General features: G+C 40.4%; 1 protein-coding gene across 13 annotated transcripts in view; it reads right to left on the reverse strand.

The window, feature by feature from the left end:
• caska (calcium/calmodulin-dependent serine protein kinase a) overlaps window positions 1–18,904 on the reverse strand; it is a 95,150-nt gene that overhangs the window by 41,255 nt on the left and 34,991 nt on the right. For all 13 annotated transcript variants that reach the window (XM_072444908.1, XM_072444912.1, XM_072444911.1 and 10 more), the window contains exons 2-5: window positions 16,478–16,590; window positions 6,377–6,482; window positions 3,220–3,297; window positions 2,521–2,593 (exon numbers count right to left, since the gene is read on the reverse strand). In XM_072444908.1, the coding sequence (XP_072301009.1) occupies window positions 2,521–2,593; window positions 3,220–3,297; window positions 6,377–6,482; window positions 16,478–16,590 (370 nt within the window). The remainder of the gene's footprint in view (window positions 1–2,520; window positions 2,594–3,219; window positions 3,298–6,376; window positions 6,483–16,477; window positions 16,591–18,904) is intronic.

Genomic DNA, 18,904 nt, shown 5'->3' on the forward strand with positions numbered 1-18,904 from the left:
CGCTTCTTCTTTCTCTCAAACATCAATCTTCCCAGAAGTCAGACAACGGAGGATGTCAGCTCTTAACCTCCATCCATCCATCCATTTTCTACCGCTTGGTCCCTTTCGGGGTCGCGGGTGACTGGAGCCTATCCCAGTGACTTCGGGCCTTAGGCGGGGTACACCCTGGACAGTGGCCAACTTGTCGCAGGGCCAACACAGAGACATAGACATTACAGACAGTTCACGCTCACATTCATTCACTAGGGCCAATTTAGAGTCACCAATTTTACCTAACACATGCATGTCTTTGGACGGTGGGAGGAAGCCGGAGAACCCGGAGAGAACCCACGGTAACACGGGGAGAACATGCAGACTCCACCCAGAGAGATCATGTGATGTTGGTCTGGTCCGGGAATCGAACCTTCTTGGGAGGCAAGAGCGCTATCCGCCTTTGCCACCGTGCACCCCAACCCCAGCTCTTAACCTATGCATTTAAAACCAAGCACTTGAATGAGCATACGAGACACAGAGATAAGCAAAAAAGTCACAAAAATCAATGCATATAAAAACAGCTTATGTGTCACGTCGAAACACCTTTGTTGTTTAGAAGCCAGAGAAATACTACTACGGCAAGATGATTTATGTACATGTGTCACTGAATTCAGTGACTTTCACACCTACACTCGCCGCTTCCTATTCAGCGAGGGCAGTATAGTCGCCTGTGTTATGCTTTCTGCTAAAAGTACATCTGATAAGCCCGAGGTGAGTAAAGAGCAAATTTAAATGTGATAAAACCATGACCCAGAGGAAGAATAGTTATGACTGTTGAAGGAATGACTAATGGGGATCTGGTGTTGATACTACACTCTCAAACTCCATTGCAATACTAGGGAAAGGCTTCTTAAATGTCATTTTGTACAAAAAACAGTCCAATGTGGTCTCATACTTGTTCTGATTTAGAGCATTACCATTCTAAACCAATTCAGAACATTTTCCACAAATATGTTTTAAAATGAATATAAATAGTCCAAACCCATCAACAGAAATGCATCTAAGTACCACTGATTACACTCTTCTTTAGTTAAGAGTCCAGTAGAAGTCATTCATTTAGAGCTAAAAAAGTTTTCTATTAAACTGGTTTATTTAGTGCTTAATCAGTCCAGGTCGACACATAATTGTATTCAGAATTAATTAGTAGAATAGTTATTTTGACTTTTTTTCTTCGCAGGTCCTCATAGATAGAGATAATACTTTAAACTTGTTCTTTTACTGCCCTCTTATGGACAACATTTGCCTGTTCCAGAGAAAGCAGAATCAATATAACAAAAGCAAAAACCAGTGCTCTTATTTCTATTCCAGTGAGGCAGACTAATTATTTCAAACACACTCAAAATGGAACATATAGTACTTCCACAGTTAAATTACAGACAGAAATAATAATTTAAAAACAGTGCAGAGCTGACCGAGACTATTAAATATGCATTATGAGTCTGGGAAACTGTTAGTCAACACAGAAAGTAAGTTCTGCAAGAGAGCACGCTGAAAATCACATATAAACCATTACATTCACATCTGGGAAGGTGCCGTGGGAATTACAGCGTGTTTGTGTATGCTAAGAGTGTGACACAGAAGAGATTCTGCTTTAAATGCGAAGCCTTAGTTTGCATAAAACGTTGTTTTTTTTACCAGACTGCCTGTGCTTATTATGAGCTAGTTTAAGCTTAAGTAGTGTAAAAGGGCACAAACAGCCTCCTTTATCCACAAAAGAGGAACACAGCAGGCCTGATGAAGAGGCTTAAAGCTGTAAAATGTACAGATATGTTCCACAATTAATTAATAGTAGAAAAAGCTTCAGTTGTAGTCATTTGGACTCAGTTAGAGTCCAGATGACTACAACTGAAGCTTTTTCTACTATGGAACACGCCTGGACGAATGAGGGATTACACCGACACAATTAATTAAGACATTCTTAAATGACAAAATATCATGTATCATTTGAGTCCGTCACAATCACAATAAATACATTCCGTTTGTGCTTCAGTTTCAGTTGTGTCTTTAGACGACTTTATTTTGGCAACGTGGAATAACTGAAACTTGCACTAAAAGCATAGCAAACGGGCAAAAATAGCCTTGTGAGGTTTCTGAGGGTTACCTTGAGCAGCACCACCCAAGAGAGAAGAAACCAGCCGTATCACTGACAGAACAGAAATGGAAAACTACGCAACGCACGGCCACAAACTGTTTTCCTCTAAACCACTAACGTGCTTGAAAATACCAGCACTTTCTTCAAACCGAACACTGCGAGCTTTTCACAATGAGACGGTGGAGTTGCGACTGGAGATCCCGGAACTTCAAATAAACTCTGCTTTCATACATTTTTAATATTTACACATTTTTATATTTATGTGATTCTTGGCTGGGACTTGACAAACCCTTTTTAGAATGATACACACGCACTTTACGCAGAGTCTTTGCTTCAGCGAACAAGAAAAGCCTGTGTACTGAAGAGAACTGTATTAAAGTTTGAAAGACAAATACCTTGACGTCTCGATGGATGATGTTGTTGTCGTGGCAATAGCGGAGCGCCTCCAGGATCTGTCTCATGTAGTGACTGTGGAAATAAATTCAGACATGAAAGCTGTACTCTACTAAATGAACTAACATGCATCTGTTTAATAGCACACAGGCAATAAATACTAAGCAGTTGAGTTGAGCCTCATCAAACTTTGCAAAAAAAGATTCAAGTTAGTCAACTGGGCTGGAAAAGACTGAGACTGAAACTAATACAAGAATCACATGCATTTCAGAACATGTTTGCAGAGGTCTAAACTACAGGGTTAGCAGGTTTTATTAGGTTTTGCCTCGTTTGCACCTTACTTTAATAATTGCAGTCTTTGCGATTGGGTATTTGCGACCATTTGAAATGCAATTCTGATTCAATGGTGATGTCTTGCTTCAATAATATAAAACTTATTAGAGGAAGACATTGCAATCAGGTCAAAAATGCAAATAAATTGCAGTGTGGAACATTCCAGGCAAAGCAACAACATCGCTGTACAAACTAGCACAAGAAATGTCCTATAGTGCACCTTTAAGATTACAGGGTTTATACTTAAACTGAGTTTTGTCATTAAGATAATGTCGTTTGTCGTTTAGAAATGATAATAATTTACTACACATGAGAGACAGAGAGTCCAGTTATTTCCCACCAGTGTATTTGAGGTTTAAACGTCTTACCTTGCCACTGCTTCACTGTAAACAAAGCCTGCATCTGCCCGTTTTACAATCTCGAAACACAGGTCGGCTCCGTCCATACTAACACAGACACAAGGAGAAAACAGAGAAGAGGAAAAGTTTGGCATAAAGGTCATGACAGGTTTCTAGAAGCAGATGAAAGGTCATCCTTATTAAAACTTCAACAGAGTTTGCTGTGTGATAGGCCACTGAGGTGGAGGAGTCGGGGGTCGAGACAGACACAGATGTATCACCGTCTCACAGGGAGACGGCCTAAAAGACTTCTATAAGCTTGAAAATACATTTATTTGTGGCATTGTTTCAGCTTAGAGAGGCTTCGTCACAACACCACATGCCACACTATATGTAAAGTACATTTTTATCAGGCTGTTTATGCACATAATCATTACAACGTTTGATTTCATAAAGCTAGACTTGTGAACGAAAGCAATTAAAGGATTTCACTGTTGCAAGTGCAAATAATCGTGTAAAAATTGTCCATCAGTTGTAAACACTAAATTGATATTGTGACATCTCTAGTTGTAACATTGCTATACTACTGTATTTAGCCGGGAAAATGTGAACGATGAAAAAATGTCCCTATGTCAACAACCTGTGTTATTAATAAGGATTGTTTTGAATGAGTAATGCTGTACACCGCTGTAAGTAGTTCCGCTTGCTCCATCCCTCACTCCACTTTAATTGCAAAGAGTTATTTTGAGCACCGTCTTCATAAGCGGGAACTGGATCTACTTTATTGCAGTTCACTTTTATATTTCTGACATTTAAATCCACAGCGAAGAACTGCATCTTCTGTGAAAACGTACGAGCCATCTTGGATTTGTCGGGAATTTAATTGAACAGTGGGGACAGTGGCAGACGCAGCAGAGAGATAACGCCGCGCTCGTCTTCCCCAAAAACATTCAAGGATTTCATCAAACGCAGTTACAAATTTGATCACGTAGCGGTAAACCCAGTAAAGTGCTCCTGTTAAACAAAGTAGATGTGCGCATTTTATACAGGAATATGTCTGAATATGTCTGATTTGAAAGATATTACGCGCAGGCTTTTTCTTATAATTTCTCATGCTCCAGTGTTGAGGGTTACGTGATGTATTCTACATTCGAACAAGCCCTGAGGTGTAATTTATGGTAAAGACGGCGCTCTGACAATGACAGAAATTAAGACCAGTTAAATAAGAGCCAGAGGAGACACTGTGTCTCTAAGTGGCTGCACACACTTGATACTTTGCTGCAAATGGATTGAAAAGACATGGCTATTGTCATTAGCAACCAGCCTGTGTGGACTCTTTCCCCAGGGACAAAATCAGATATATATTTGTTGTTTTTTGTTTGCTTAATTATAACGCCTGCGTGTAATAATGTCAACACAGAGACAGGAGAAAAGGCTTCCAACAACTTTGCTCCCTCCCTGTGGAACAAAACACAGAGAGTTTTTAAATTAAATCATTTTATGCCTTTTAATGATGCTAAAGAACTGGTCAAGGACTACCCACAGTCAAATATACTTTTTTAAAGTTTTCATTTTAAAAACTGTACATTTCTGTCAGATAGACAACCTTGGTGTTATCACAATATATTTAGCTTGTTGCAATATCGATTAGTGCGTATTGACTATTGTAATATCAATACTTTTGCAATATATTATGCAATGAAATTTACACAATATTTTAACACCGCATCAGGAATGTGCTAAAATGTGTCTTGATTGTGGTTTATGTATCGCAGAATATCACTTTGCACTAGATGCTTCTGTCTCTTTTTGAGATCATTTGTAATTTTTTAACTATAGACTATATCAATGTTCTAATTTTGCGTGGCTCCAAAACAACATTAGCAACATTATACATGTTTGTAATATATCTTCCACCTCTACATGTGACATAATGAGATTTATTTGCTTGAATTAGCTCGGTCGTAATTCTCCAAAATCTATCTTTGTTTCATTTTTACAACCCATTTAATTAAATTCATTGAGTTGCATCATTCTTGAATCTTTTCTTGAATCTAAAATGTAAAAAACCAACCAGGCATTTAGGGATGTCAAGATTATTAGGCTGATTGATATTTGTGATTATTCAGATCACAATAATTGCGAGGCCTATATAATAATACTAATACTACTAATAATACTATTACTATTATACTAATACTCCAAATAACTAAATGGAATGTTTTTTAGTTTTTTCAAGTCGTTTATGTCACATTACCTTTTCTTTATCATTCAGAAAGCCAGAGTCACAAAAATTAGTCCTTTACTTTGTTTTATTGTCCAATAAATCGCCATTTCAATCCACTCAGAAAGCTTGATAACTGAATGTTCTGATGTTCCTTCTCACAATAATCACATCACTAAAATGTCCAATCATTGCATCCTTTCTGGCATTAAATGTACCGTATTATCTGACTTGTTTTTGAACACCGCAGTAGACTATTTAATACTACCAAACCGGCGTACTAAGGCTGCCTCCCTTGACAACCACATGTAGTTTTCTTCAAATTCACACTTCAATTTGCGCTAATTGTTAGGCCAATTAGCTTAGCCTTTCTTCACTGCTCCAATTAAAGCGTGCTCTAAGGTAGACAATATTACCCACTGCTCCATCAGATCACACTATTCTATTACACTTCACCACCTTCATAATCGAGCTGCGGTGCAAAAAGACACCAGAGAGCAGTCACGGGCGATGTGCTACGACGCTGTTCCCCTGATCTACCTGAGCATTCGTGCTTATTTCTTTTGCTTGGGAAATCTCTTGGGTATTCTCGTGAAAGTGTCTCCTTACCCTTTACATTAAGCGGCGTTAACGACGGCGGCGATAAGAGAATTAAACGATCAAGGAATTAGATATGGAAAAGCCACGCCGGCACAGAAGCTCGCAGAGAGAGAAAGCGAGATGGGGGTAGCCGCAAGTGTGAAATCTTAATCTTATCTATTCATACGAGTCACGTGCCCCCCCCCCCCCATAGATTACATAAAACCACCTCGGGCATCAAACCGGCTGTACATTTGCTGGGGTTTTCTTCGCACTTCTGCCGGATTCACGACCTTTTCGCTGACACCCGCCTCGCTCCCAGGGCCGTTTGTATCGACACACGGGCCTGGGGGGGGGGGTGTTTCACGGGGGGGAAAGACTTACAACTCGAAGACCATGTAAAGCATCCCATCCGAGCTGTACGTCTCCAGCAGCTCGACGATGTGAGGGTGTTTGAGCATGTGACAGATGCTGGCCTCTCTCTTCAAATCTGGAAAACACACAGCGAGGCAAACGTGGTGAGACGCAACAGGCCCAAGCGCGGCGGAGGAGACAACATTGTCTACAGAATGCAATAATGGGAATCAAAAAGCATCGTAAAGAGTTAATGAGCGGTGACTTTACTGTATTAACTAATGATTCTGAATCAACAAATTAGTTTAACAGCTGTGTTTGAGGACCAATTGCTGAAGATGTAGCTGAGAGAGTAGAACTGTTTTATATTCAACGTAAAGTGCTTTATTTGTAGTGCTTACAGGAGAAAATATGGTATGGTGAGATGATGGAGGCCAATATGAAAGGGGTTCTAGTGGAGTGGTTGTTGGTTGACTAAAGAAGCTTCTCCATGATCTGACCGGGTATCGGACCCAAACTGCATTCACAAGACACAATGATATCCACGCATAAAGAGAGGAATACAGGTTAACGCCATCTTCATGAGGAAAAAAGGGAGATTAAAGTCACATTTCACTCCTACTCTGTCACTCCATGCCCTCTTTCTTTATAATGCTCATAACAAATTGTTGACTAATAAAAGTTTTGGTTGACTAAGACGTCATCAATCGATAAATCTAACTAAATGCCAACAGCCCTGAATATAGAAAACTGCATTCTGTTCCAAATTTATGTTGGTATTGGTGTGTTAATTCAAATAAGTGGATTTTAGCAGCGTTTATTAAAGAGATCAAGTTATAATGCATTAAAAATATAGTGAAAATATACAAATATGTTGGACTTCTGGGGGAATAGTACGTTTTCAGTAAGATGATTAAGTTCTCGTTTATACGAGTTGAGCCTAAATAAATCTGTCATGTAGTAGGTAATTCTGGTCTACTGCTCTTTCCCTCTCGCCTGAGCACTTGAACCTTTCAGCGCTCAGCTCCGGCACTTCTCGACATTTGCGATGATCCGTGCTGCATTTGAGTTTTCTGCAGCTTAGCTCTCACTGCTCTGAGTCGGATCGAGAGGTCGCACTGCAGAGAACTGCCATGATAGGAACCCACATCCGTTAGTGAGTGTCATATGCAAATTTGCATCAAAAACTGCAATTCACTAACTCTTATTTTGGGCCTTCACACTGCAGCCTGCCAATGAGCATCGGCCTCTTTAAATAAGCTGCTAATGAGTAGGAGGTTAATGTAGCGAGTAGTGAAGCTGCAAAGAGCAATGTGGTCCAGACGCCGGGAGGATCCGCAGGGAAGGGATGACAGACAGAGCACTGCCGGCAAAACAGGAAGTCCAATTAACGTTAAATAAGACCAAAGAGTTGATCATTAACCAAGCTTTAGACATTTGTTATGAAATATGTACTGTGAGCGAGGAAATACCCAACGAAAATAAGCTATGATTCATCGTAAGGGTTACATTTAGCATTTTTACTAATCGATTTAATTGAAGTATTAGTTGGTAGCTAAAAGTAGCAGTATTCATGGGTTTCTTATGCTTGTCCTGAAATATGTAGAAGGAGCTCTTGCTAGACTATGTAATTATATATCAAAAATATAGTGTGTATATATATATATATATATATATATAGAGTTTAAAATGAACTTGAATTGAAATAACTTGTGCTTCAACATTTTCAACCACAATTGTAGTTCTTGTAATTAACATATAGTGTTACATTGTTTTAACTTTGATATGATTGATATGTGTATCACTCTGAATTGAGTTCAATATCAATATCAATGTTCAGCTTTGACCTGGGCACATCCATGCGCTTCCATTTCCATCATTAGAAAACAAAATACATCTGCTAAAAGTACGGTTGTCGGCATCGCCATGTTTGTTTAGGTTTGTCCTTTTGACAATGTCAAGGTGGTGTAATCAATCATTGTTACAACATTTAGTTAACAACGATGCTATTGTCATGGTTAAATGCGACCCAAGGGTGATAAGCTGCAATCATTTGTCTGTAAAGTGAGTCATTTCATATGTAAATGAGTTTGTTGTTTGCTCCCCTCAAATATAAAGAGACATGCATGTGCAGGGTGAATATTAATACTCAAAGAATAAGCCTATAGTAAAAACAGAGCTGCATGTTTCTGTTTATGACATAAGCTACAGTTGGCATGTAATTACATCTGCACAAAGCCACAGCCACGCATTAAGTTAGTGGGCTATTGTTCTGCTTTGTCTCCGATGACATTTAATTAAGCTTCCTCTTGCACCTCTTGTTCTGCTCAGAGCGTCTTGCTAACATTAAGCTACTCCTCCGAGGACTTGTATGAGACAGGAGCTGGCTACAACATACAGCTAATGTCGCTAAAGCCAGGATAAGTGGCTACCTTAAGGGCATAGCAGCGAGGAGCTTTTAATGTCATCTGCTGAGACTGATGCTTTACACCAAACTTTAAGATGAACAGTGCTATCAAGAGGGAACCTATGATAGAGAAGACTACGAAACAGTTGGGTTGACTTATGGGTTGAGAACATCATTTGTATTTGATTGCTTTGTACCTCTCATACGTGAAATGTGAAACTCAGGACCTCCTTGTGTCCTTTATCAATGTTACGGGTGTACACACTGATCATTCTGATTACTATCTTAAAATATGAATCCAAATGTGACTTTTTAAAATATACAACCACATGAAACATTGTGGTTGGCATTACCTCTGCCTAGTGTCCTTGGCACAGGTAAAAGTGTGTTTATAGAAGCCATTTGCCTCATTAAAGCACATATGACATGATATATCACTGTCGAGGGGAATCCAATCCTTCTATTTATGTTGATAATACATTTACTGCGGTTGTGCCAAATGCATCTCTTTCCATCTGTTTATTTACAGTACATCAGGCTTATGGTGGTAGCCTCATGCTCACACGGATTAATGCAGGTCTCATAGCAGCTACTGCATTTCTCAAAATGTCTCCTCTGTGAAAATTTTAAGTAGTATTCTCAATGTATCTTGACTTAAAAGTGTTGCTATAATCAGCTGATAATTAGTATTAGAACAGAACAGTCTGAATACATACATTGAGCTAATACTACTTGATAAAACAAATGAGTGATTTGATCCAATTTCTAGAACACTGTGACCAATTATCAATGAACACGATGGAGATCAGGACGTTCATGTTTTGTTCCAGGAGATTAGCTTAGCACAAATGTTCAATTTGTAAATGAAGGAAAACTAAGTAAAGACAAGAGTTACAAGTTAAAATATGCAGGAATATACCTTCACACTAGTTTGAGTTACTGTTTACATTAACATATATTTGTATATCACTTCATTCTGTTGTGTGCTTTACAGACATTAAACCTGAGTGCAGAAGCAGCATTTGCTACAAGGTTTCCAATTCTATCACAGCAACAGAGCAGAAGAGGATCCATGCCAGAGGGAGCGAGTGGGTGCGACAGATGTGCTCTCTGCAGTGGTCCTGTTCCTCGTGCTGCTTCTCCACAGCACGCTAACTGATACTAGCACAGAGCTAATGTAGAGCCACACACACAGAGCACGACATCTACACGGAAAGCCACAAACCACAAAAGCAATCAGAGCTGAAGCTTTTATGAGTCCAGAGCACAACAGGCATTACAAATGAGCCAGGAGAACATACAAGTTAGTGAATGAACTTGATGAAGTCAAACACAATCATTTATTGTTGGAGGACTTTGACAAGGGCAGAATGGTGAAAACTGGATTCAGCAATCGCCAAAACGATTCTCAAAATAGGTTGTGGTCATGTGACATCACAACAGTCAAGTTTTAGCTGAAGCTGCAGAGCAAGAGAACATTATATGAATGTGCCGTTTAACAGACTGTCAGATTGTAGATTTGTTGAGCTGGTTTATGGTTCATATCTCTGATCCACATAAAACAAAGCTGGCACAAAGTTCAACGTACTCTCCAACAAAATAAACAGAAGTGAAATTAAAAAAAAGAAAAGCAAAACCTTTTCACAATAGCTTCAAAAAGTGTTCTCATTATTCACCTGTGATTGTTGTCAGTTGAAAGAACTCAAAATATTGATATGAGTTTGTGGAATCAATCCCAAATAAATAAATGGATTTCTATTTTAGAAATGTATTTCAAAAACAGACCCATCCTTCCTGGGTCTGAAGTGACGCCACACGCCAAAGACCCTTTATCACCAGAAATGTATTACTGTTGTCAGAAGCGACCAGTGGACTTACAGGAATCACTCCAGAGTTTGTTTCAGGTAGTTAACAGCTGGCTAAAGCTATTTTAGATATCATTGTGTTACAAGGCTAATAAACGTTAGCCTACTTGCAGACAGTTTTAACAAGCCCAATTTCCAACTGTCCAAGTGTTGTATTTGAGGATCAGACAGCCACTCACCCACACAAGGTCCAGGCTCTTGAAAGCTTTGAGTGCTTGGATGTAAATGTCATAAAGCCATAACGTCTGTCTTCTTTAAGTATCAACCCTTTTCGTTCTTTTTACCTTTTCTGTTTTTTGTGACTATTTAACAGTGGAGAGGCAACAGCATGAGATGGTGATGTCTTCAAAATGGTGACAAAATGATGTTTACATATTACAGTTTTTGAAATGTATTTCATTGTCTGCTGTGTGGTCATTCTGCCAAAAGCAAGCCAAGGAAGGAATAGCCATAGATACAACCAGCACACGTCACAAGGGGGCGTGGTCTGGCGTGGGTGAAAACACTCTGTTGGTTTTAAAACATTTTCTGTGTATTTTAAGCCAGACCAATTCAAGTCAAGTCACAATTGAGTGACAATGGAGTTGTTGACATAGTGTTACACCGGTCATGACTAGTCGACTATTAAAATCCTTTGTAAATTAGTAAATTAGTACTTGTAGTTGGTATCTGGACTTAAAAGACTCTAGAACAAATACCTTTCATAACAAAAACAAGGGCAAATGTCAAAAAAGAATAAACTATTTCTGATTTTCATCAATAATATAATTCATTCTTCAATATTCTCTTTCTAAATAGATCTCGGACATGTTAGTGCCATATGAACCATCTCGGACTCTGAGGACCTCAGGAACCGGCCTCCACCTGGTGCCAGAGTCAGGACTAAACATGGACCGGCCTCCTGCTGGTGACCAGAGTCAGGACTAAACATGGACCGGCCTCCACCTGGTGCCAGAGTCAGGACTAAACATGGACCGGCCTCCTGCTGGTGACCAGAGTCAGGACTAAACATGGACCGGCCTCCACCTGGTGCCAGAGTCAGGACTTAAACATGGACCGGCCTCCTGCTGGTGACCAGAGTCAGGACTAAACATGGACCGGCCTCCTGCTGGTGCCAGAGTCAGGACTAAACATGGACCGGCCTCCTGCTGGTGACCAGAGTCAGGACTAAACATGGACCGGCCTCCTGCTGGTGCCAGAGTCAGGACTAAACATGGACCGGCCTCCAGCAGGTGCCAGAGTCAGGACTAAACATGGACCGGCCTCCTGCTGGTGTCAGAGTCAGGACTAAACATGGACCGGCCTCCTGCTGGTGCCAGAGTCAGGACTAAACATGGACCGGCCTCCTGCTGGTGCCAGAGTCAGGACTAAACATGGACCGGCCTCCTGCTGGTGTCAGAGTCAGGACTAAACATGGACCGGCCTCCTGCTGGTGCCAGAGTCAGGACTAAACATGGACCGGCCTCCTGCTGGTGTCAGAGTCAGGACTAAACATGGACCGGCCTCCTGCTGGTGCCAGAGTCAGGACTAAACATGGACCGGCCTCCTGCTGGTGCCAGAGTCAGGACTAAACATGGACCGGCCTCCTGCTGGTGCCCAGAGTCAGGACTAAACATGGACCGGCCTCCTGCTGGTGTCAGAGTCAGGACTAAACATGGACCGGCCTCCTGCTGGTGCCAGAGTCAGGACTAAACATGGACCGGCCTCCTGCTGGTGCCAGAGTCAGGACTAAACATGGACCGGCCTCCTGCTGGTGCCAGAGTCAGGACTAAACATGGACCGGCCTCCTGCTGGTGCCAGAGTCAGGACTAAACATGGACCGGCCTCCTGCTGGTGCCAGAGTCAGAACTAACAATTTGTGTTTCAGTTTGATGCAGCTAAAATCTGGCACAGTCTTCCTGAAGATGTGAGACAGGCCTCTCCTCTGACAATGTTCAAATCCAGGCTCAAAACTATTTTGTTTATCTGTACATATGATAAAAGATTTAATTTTCACTCTTCTCTTTTATTGTCTTTATCGGTTTTGTGATTTTAATGCATTATTTCCCGTTGTGTGAGGCACTTGTGTACGAATTGTGCTCTACAAATAAACTTGCCTTGCTTTAAAATAATTGTTAGTTGCAGCCCTAGTTAAAGGGGCACGATGTAACTTGTCAGTAACCAGGTCAGGGGCTTCATTTATAATGGATTGCATAGGAATGTGCGTACTCCTTGTGGCCACAAGAAGCACACGCCCTGCAACCTCTTGATTCTGATTGAACTTCAGCGTGATGCAGCATCACGCTGTCACATCACAGTTTACTGCAATGTCCTTCCCCAGTCTCAGTCCCATTTCACTCTATTCTGTCTTGTTTAATAAATACTACGTATGGCGCAGAGGGCGGCCTATGCGCTGCGTAGTGAGTAAGCAAGCTTTATAAATGAGACCCCAGGTCGGTGGAGAGGAGAGCATGTTCACAGTAAAATGCGTTTTATAGGTCTAGAAGCACAACAATATAAATGCGCTTTGTGTCAAACCATGGAACATTCCAGACAATGAAATAACATCTTCATGGAGACAGAAAAGTTACTTAGTGCACCTTTAAGACTAGTTCTGATAGAAAGCTTTAATCATAAAACAATGCAAATGCTAAAACAATATTTGACATAACGTTATGCTGATCTGTGGAGTTATAACACAGTCTTTCTTTTCTTTTCCAATATTGCATTGGCCTTTTGCTGAATAATGCTGATACGCCCCACCTCCCCTTCGAGTCCTGACCTATTCATCAGACACATCTTTGGACAGTACATGTCTTTGTATCAGGCTCCTGTCGGGCAGTTCACTGCCAAGACACCAACCGTTTGACCCACTTCTCCTCGTCTGGGCTGTGAGTGCATGCCACTTTTATTATGGTGGTGCAAGGTTACAGCTGCCCACTCAAGTGAAACCGCTTTGCTTTCTACGGCCAACAAAAGGTGCAGCATAAAAACAAATCTACAATGGAAGCAGCTGGTCGGGGTCTACGGGGAAATTGAGGATGTGAACGGTGCTTGGAGGGAGTGACTGTGAGAGCCCGTGTAAATGAGGAGGGAGGTGCAATGGACACGAGTAAAGCTTCATACTCAAGTGAACACAGCTAGCTCCATAAACGACAGCAAGCTCCATAAACGACAGCAGACTTTAAGGATGGGCCATATTGGGGGGAAAAAAGAAAATAAAAATGACAATCTCCATTTTTGTTTTAAATATCTCAATAATAAGAATAATCAGTTGAGTTTAACTTTAATTGTCGGACAAATGTGAACAAAAGTGCAGAAATATTACGTGATTTACCATTATTTTTCTTTATTTTATTTTTATTCAGCTCTTTTTGTAGCTTTTTTTTTTTTTTTTTTACTATACTTCAGATCAACATTCACAATATTATCTAAACTTCTATAGTGCCCACTTCTGACAGACTTATACCCAAAAGAGGTTTGTCATTACATACTAATACATTTTTTGTGACAGTTTTAAAGTAAATGTATGGAACTTTTCTGGCGGAGGGTCTCTCTACCACCTGCTTGCTTTCACTGCTTTGCTAGAATGTCTCCCAGTATGGCATTAAACGTACCCACTTCCATGAAGGCAGGCACGTAACGCCACGCCGTCAAGTTACAGGTCAGATCTGTGGAGAGCTGAGGATGTGTGTGTTTTTCAAGGTATGTCTGAGCAATAAAACGCCCGTAATTGAATAAATGCGTATTTCGTGCAATACTTGTGGAACAATCTAGCAAGGAAATGACATTGCCATGGAGACAAGCAGGTAGTGTACCCTCCAATAAAATGACATACGGCACATTTAAAGCAAGAACATTTAACACTTCAATCAACACTGTAGATTTGCAATAGCTAAAATCATTAAAAGAATTAAGCTTTGGTCGAACCTCTTGATGGAAAGAAGAGCCAAAAATGTGGTGCTAAATAAATGAAATGCCTTAAATATGATGGACACTTATAACACTTTCAATCATTTTACTTGTGATAACTTAATAATCAAAGTTCACCACATGCACCGTAAGTATCTCAATCCATCTTGTTCTGCAGATTATTGAGAGATCAAGCGTCAGTCTAGACAAGGACGTTACGTTATCCAAGTTACAGAATCAAACGCCCCCAGTATAATTAAAGCCAGTGCAATAAAAGGAGAATATATCACAGCGATGAGGGGAGCGCTTGTTTAATTGACCTGGTGGGCATAATCACTTGAGCTCATATAGCGCAGCATTTTACAGCTCGTCTTGTAAATGGCCTTAATAGTCACTCTATCGGTGATTATAATTGCACCCTGTAAATTTAAGCAGGCATTTGTAACAAAAAATAGAAAGAAAATAATCCCTTTAACATTTACAAGTGTTTGAAGATAGAGAGGGAGCGCTGCAGGTGGGGTTTAATAAATAACTTCTCCGATCAAACAGCCCACAGTTAAACAGAAGATTGTTACTGCACCTAGAGACGAAAGCAGAATCAAACAAACAAGCACGCCTGACCTGTTAATTGTATCTCGCCCACTGTACTGAAGCTGGGTGATTAAAAAGCAACGAGGTGAATGGTAAAACACTATTAAAGTATGTTCCGAGAATTTTAATGAAGAGGAGAAAAGAAATGACAGTTGTTTCTTGTGAAATTACAATAGAGATCATTTTATCAGGAATAATTTATACTTCCAACTTCCACAAATGCAAATCCGGTCCTCTAAATTCCAAGGACAATTAGATCAATCTGATGGAGAAGAATATATACCATATTTTCTGGACTATAAGTCGCACCGGAGTATAAGTCGCACTAGCTAAAAGATGCATAATAGAGGAGAAAAAAACATTTGCACTGGAGCATGAAATACACAAGTGTGAAAATAACAAACAATACCAGATATAAGTCGCTCCGGAGTATAAGTATATAAGTATAAATATAAGTCGCACACCGGCCAAAACTATGAAAAAAGGTGCGATTTATAGTCCGGAAAATACGGTATATGTACAATGGAGATTGAAGGACAGATTATGTATCATTTATATTGCTATTCACCCTTTTCTCAAGTGCCTTTACTTTGCCATCTCAGTGTATCTACTGAAAGCATGCACTACTATCTGTAATACCTGTAATGGCAAAAATAAGGCAAGGAGGCAAGTTGCTTTGTCTCAATGTTAAGGTGATTTAATCAGGCGTTTCTCTCTCTCTGGTTCATTATATGATCAGCGCTCCCTCTTGTCCCATGTCCTACATATTTATACCTGTAGTCACATGACCACACACCCAGAAGTTCCTGGTCATTGTTCTCTCAGGTACAAAGGAATACAGGAGCAAATGGGACATCAAAGAAACAGTGGTTTCAGGAAGGAGACAGTACATAACATTTGCATTAATTCAATTCACATGTCTTGCCTAGTGTGAAACATAACGTGGGACTTCCTAGCCACTCCAGGAGGTCCGGACATGTAAATTTCCAGGCCAAAAGGGGTTGTGTCAGGCTGTTGACTGTGTTAGAACTAAATCTGATTAAAAATAGGATTGAAAGTTAAAAAGTAAAGGGCCAGATTATATTTTTCCACAACATACCTCATAAGCCTCCTTGTCCTTAACCACACAATACATCCTTCTCCTTGACCACACAATACATACTTCTCCTTGACCACACAATGCATCCTTCTCCTTGACCACACAATACATCCTTCTCCTTGACCACACAATACATCCTTCTCCTTGACCACACAATACATCCTTCTCCTTGACCACACAATACATCCTTCTCCTTGACCACACAATACATCCTTCTCCTTGAAAAACAGCAAAGACAGAAGCACAAACAACATGGAAGCGTGTAGACAGCAGCTTACCCTCCGTGCTGAGTCCCGGGCTGGAGGTGAACTGGGCCACGTCCACTATTTTGACAGCAAACTGCTGCCCCGTCTCTCTGTTGATGCATCGCCGCACCACGCTGAACGGGCCCCTGCAGGACGCACAGGGAAGAGGACACGTTTAATTACCACTCTGAGGCTGTCAGACCGAGGTGTGGATGAGGAGACGACCCAAATCAATATCAGATTATTCACAATTGGGGAAGATGGCATATTAGAGCTGCACAAAAACATGAGCAGTATTACAATACAAGCCTATTGGACATAGCATTTTAATAATTCAGCCATGAATCAGCCAGGATAAGTCATAATAAAAAAAAACACTAGATGATTATATGACAGTACCATATTGACTGTTACATTAAAAGGTGAACCCACCCTCTGGTCTTCATGATTATGTTTCCAGGAATATTCCATAATACAGCATACAATTTATTTTCAGGGTGACGCCACTAGGCCAAATTACAGATTAGGTCTGTGAAGAGGCAAGCCTGCTTACAGTAAGAATACATGTTTTTTTACGAAAAACTTTAATTAGTCACACTTGAATATTTTAGGCAAAGCAATAACAGATAGACGCAGAAGTTACATAGTACATAAAGGTTATATGTGGGCAATTTATTGACATTTAGATCATATTGTGAATGTTGTTTTGATGATATGCAAATCTCAAATATCGAGTACATAATTTTGTAAAATATGACACAAAAAGAGCTGATTAAAAATCTAATTAAAAAAGGTTTAAAGACAAGTTTGGTTTTAACACATTTCTGTTGGATTAATTCAAAAAAAGAAATATAGATTTTTATTTTTTTGTCAATATTGCCCAGCCCAAGCTATGGTTACATGCACACTAAAATCTGACTGTCATAAGATTTATAAGATTATTAAAATTACATGTAAAAAGCTCCAGGACTGGACTGACATCGTGACAGACAAATGGGGAAAAAATTTATTAATTTGCAAATGGACAAATTCATTAGACTTTGGACTAAATGGGACTTTTGCTTTAATTCAACTATTCCGTAATTTTGTTTGTATTTGTGTTAAGTTGATGTCTGCTTGTGTTTTTTTTTAATTGTATAATACTCTCTGGTTGTTCTGTTTATTACATTTGATAAATTAACTGTTAAATATATATGTAATAATGCTGATATTGCCATCACAAACATTTCACCATACAATCCAAGAGTTCTAAAATATCAAGCCGTTCCCCTTCTGTTTCTCCTCCCTGCAGCTCCTCCTTGAACTACTTAAAGCTTAAAAGTTCAAGCTAAGATGTACACCCAAGGGGCATGAAGCCGAGCTGTGAACACAGCGCCAGAGCGTGGGGTTATTCTTGCTTTTGGTGCTCTACTCTCCGTGTAACAGCAGGCCACTTCATTTACCCCGGCGCAGGCTGCTCCCGGATTCTCATTTCTTAGGTTGAAGAGTTCGCACACAGTAGTGGATGATGGTTCTTTAGAGTGAGTTTATTATCATGATCCGACAGAGGGATAAACGGGGCAGGCCGCGTGAGGTTGGGGTACGACTCCGCAGCCAGCAGGTCAGGGCAACGCACAACAGAGGAAGGATTCATTGTCTGCATCTACGGCATGAGGCTAATGGGTTTGAGCTGACCTGTGCTCTGCTAATGTTTAACGTGCTCGTGAAGGTCTGAAGGATATGCACGGTGTGAGGGTTTAGCATCAGGAGGCAGGTCAGAGCCAAACAACAGACGGATCTGAAATATAGTTCCAATTACAAAAGACATGGCTCAACGGCACAAGTGGGCACAATCTAACATCTATATGTTCATCCAAAATGGGTCTGAAAGAGTATTATATGTTATCAGGGGGACTATAAGAGACCACTTAAAGCTTACAGACTCATAGACTTTTCTACATGAGGGCAAAATGCAGCTGTAAATTAAAGCACATCTGATAAGAAAATATACCGGTAAATGGTAGTTGTTTATTTTCCCTTCACGAATCTGATCAAAAAGACAAATCTGACGAGTACAAAGTGGGAATGGCACATATTATGGGCGCACAGAGGCTGGGGCTGGGCTGAGACCGATACATCCCTAAAGTCCTTTTTATATGTACAATAACATTTTATGTGCAGTAATAATCAAATAGTGAACCGCTCCTTGTTTTGTCCCAGGTTTGTTCCATCCATTTTTCCATCGAGTTCCTTTGCGGATCTCCAAAGCATCCTATAAAACACAGCCAGAAACCCCACACTAAATATAAACGCAACACAGACATCACCTGCAGCTTGTGTGAATTATCATCCCACTGCAAATTAGAGCCAAAACAACCTCCGCCATAACCGTAATGTTTGTGCACCCACATGCCAGCTAAAGACAGCAGCACCCCTGGCTACAGCAGACAGCGCGGGGGCTCTACCCTCGCAGGATTAGTG

Source organism: Eucyclogobius newberryi, unplaced genomic scaffold, assembly GCF_026437365.1.
Source record: "Eucyclogobius newberryi isolate DKJ021-1_F unplaced genomic scaffold, fEucNew1.0.hap1 SCAF_14, whole genome shotgun sequence".
In the NCBI taxonomy this organism is placed as follows: domain Eukaryota; kingdom Metazoa; phylum Chordata; class Actinopteri; order Gobiiformes; family Gobiidae; genus Eucyclogobius; species Eucyclogobius newberryi.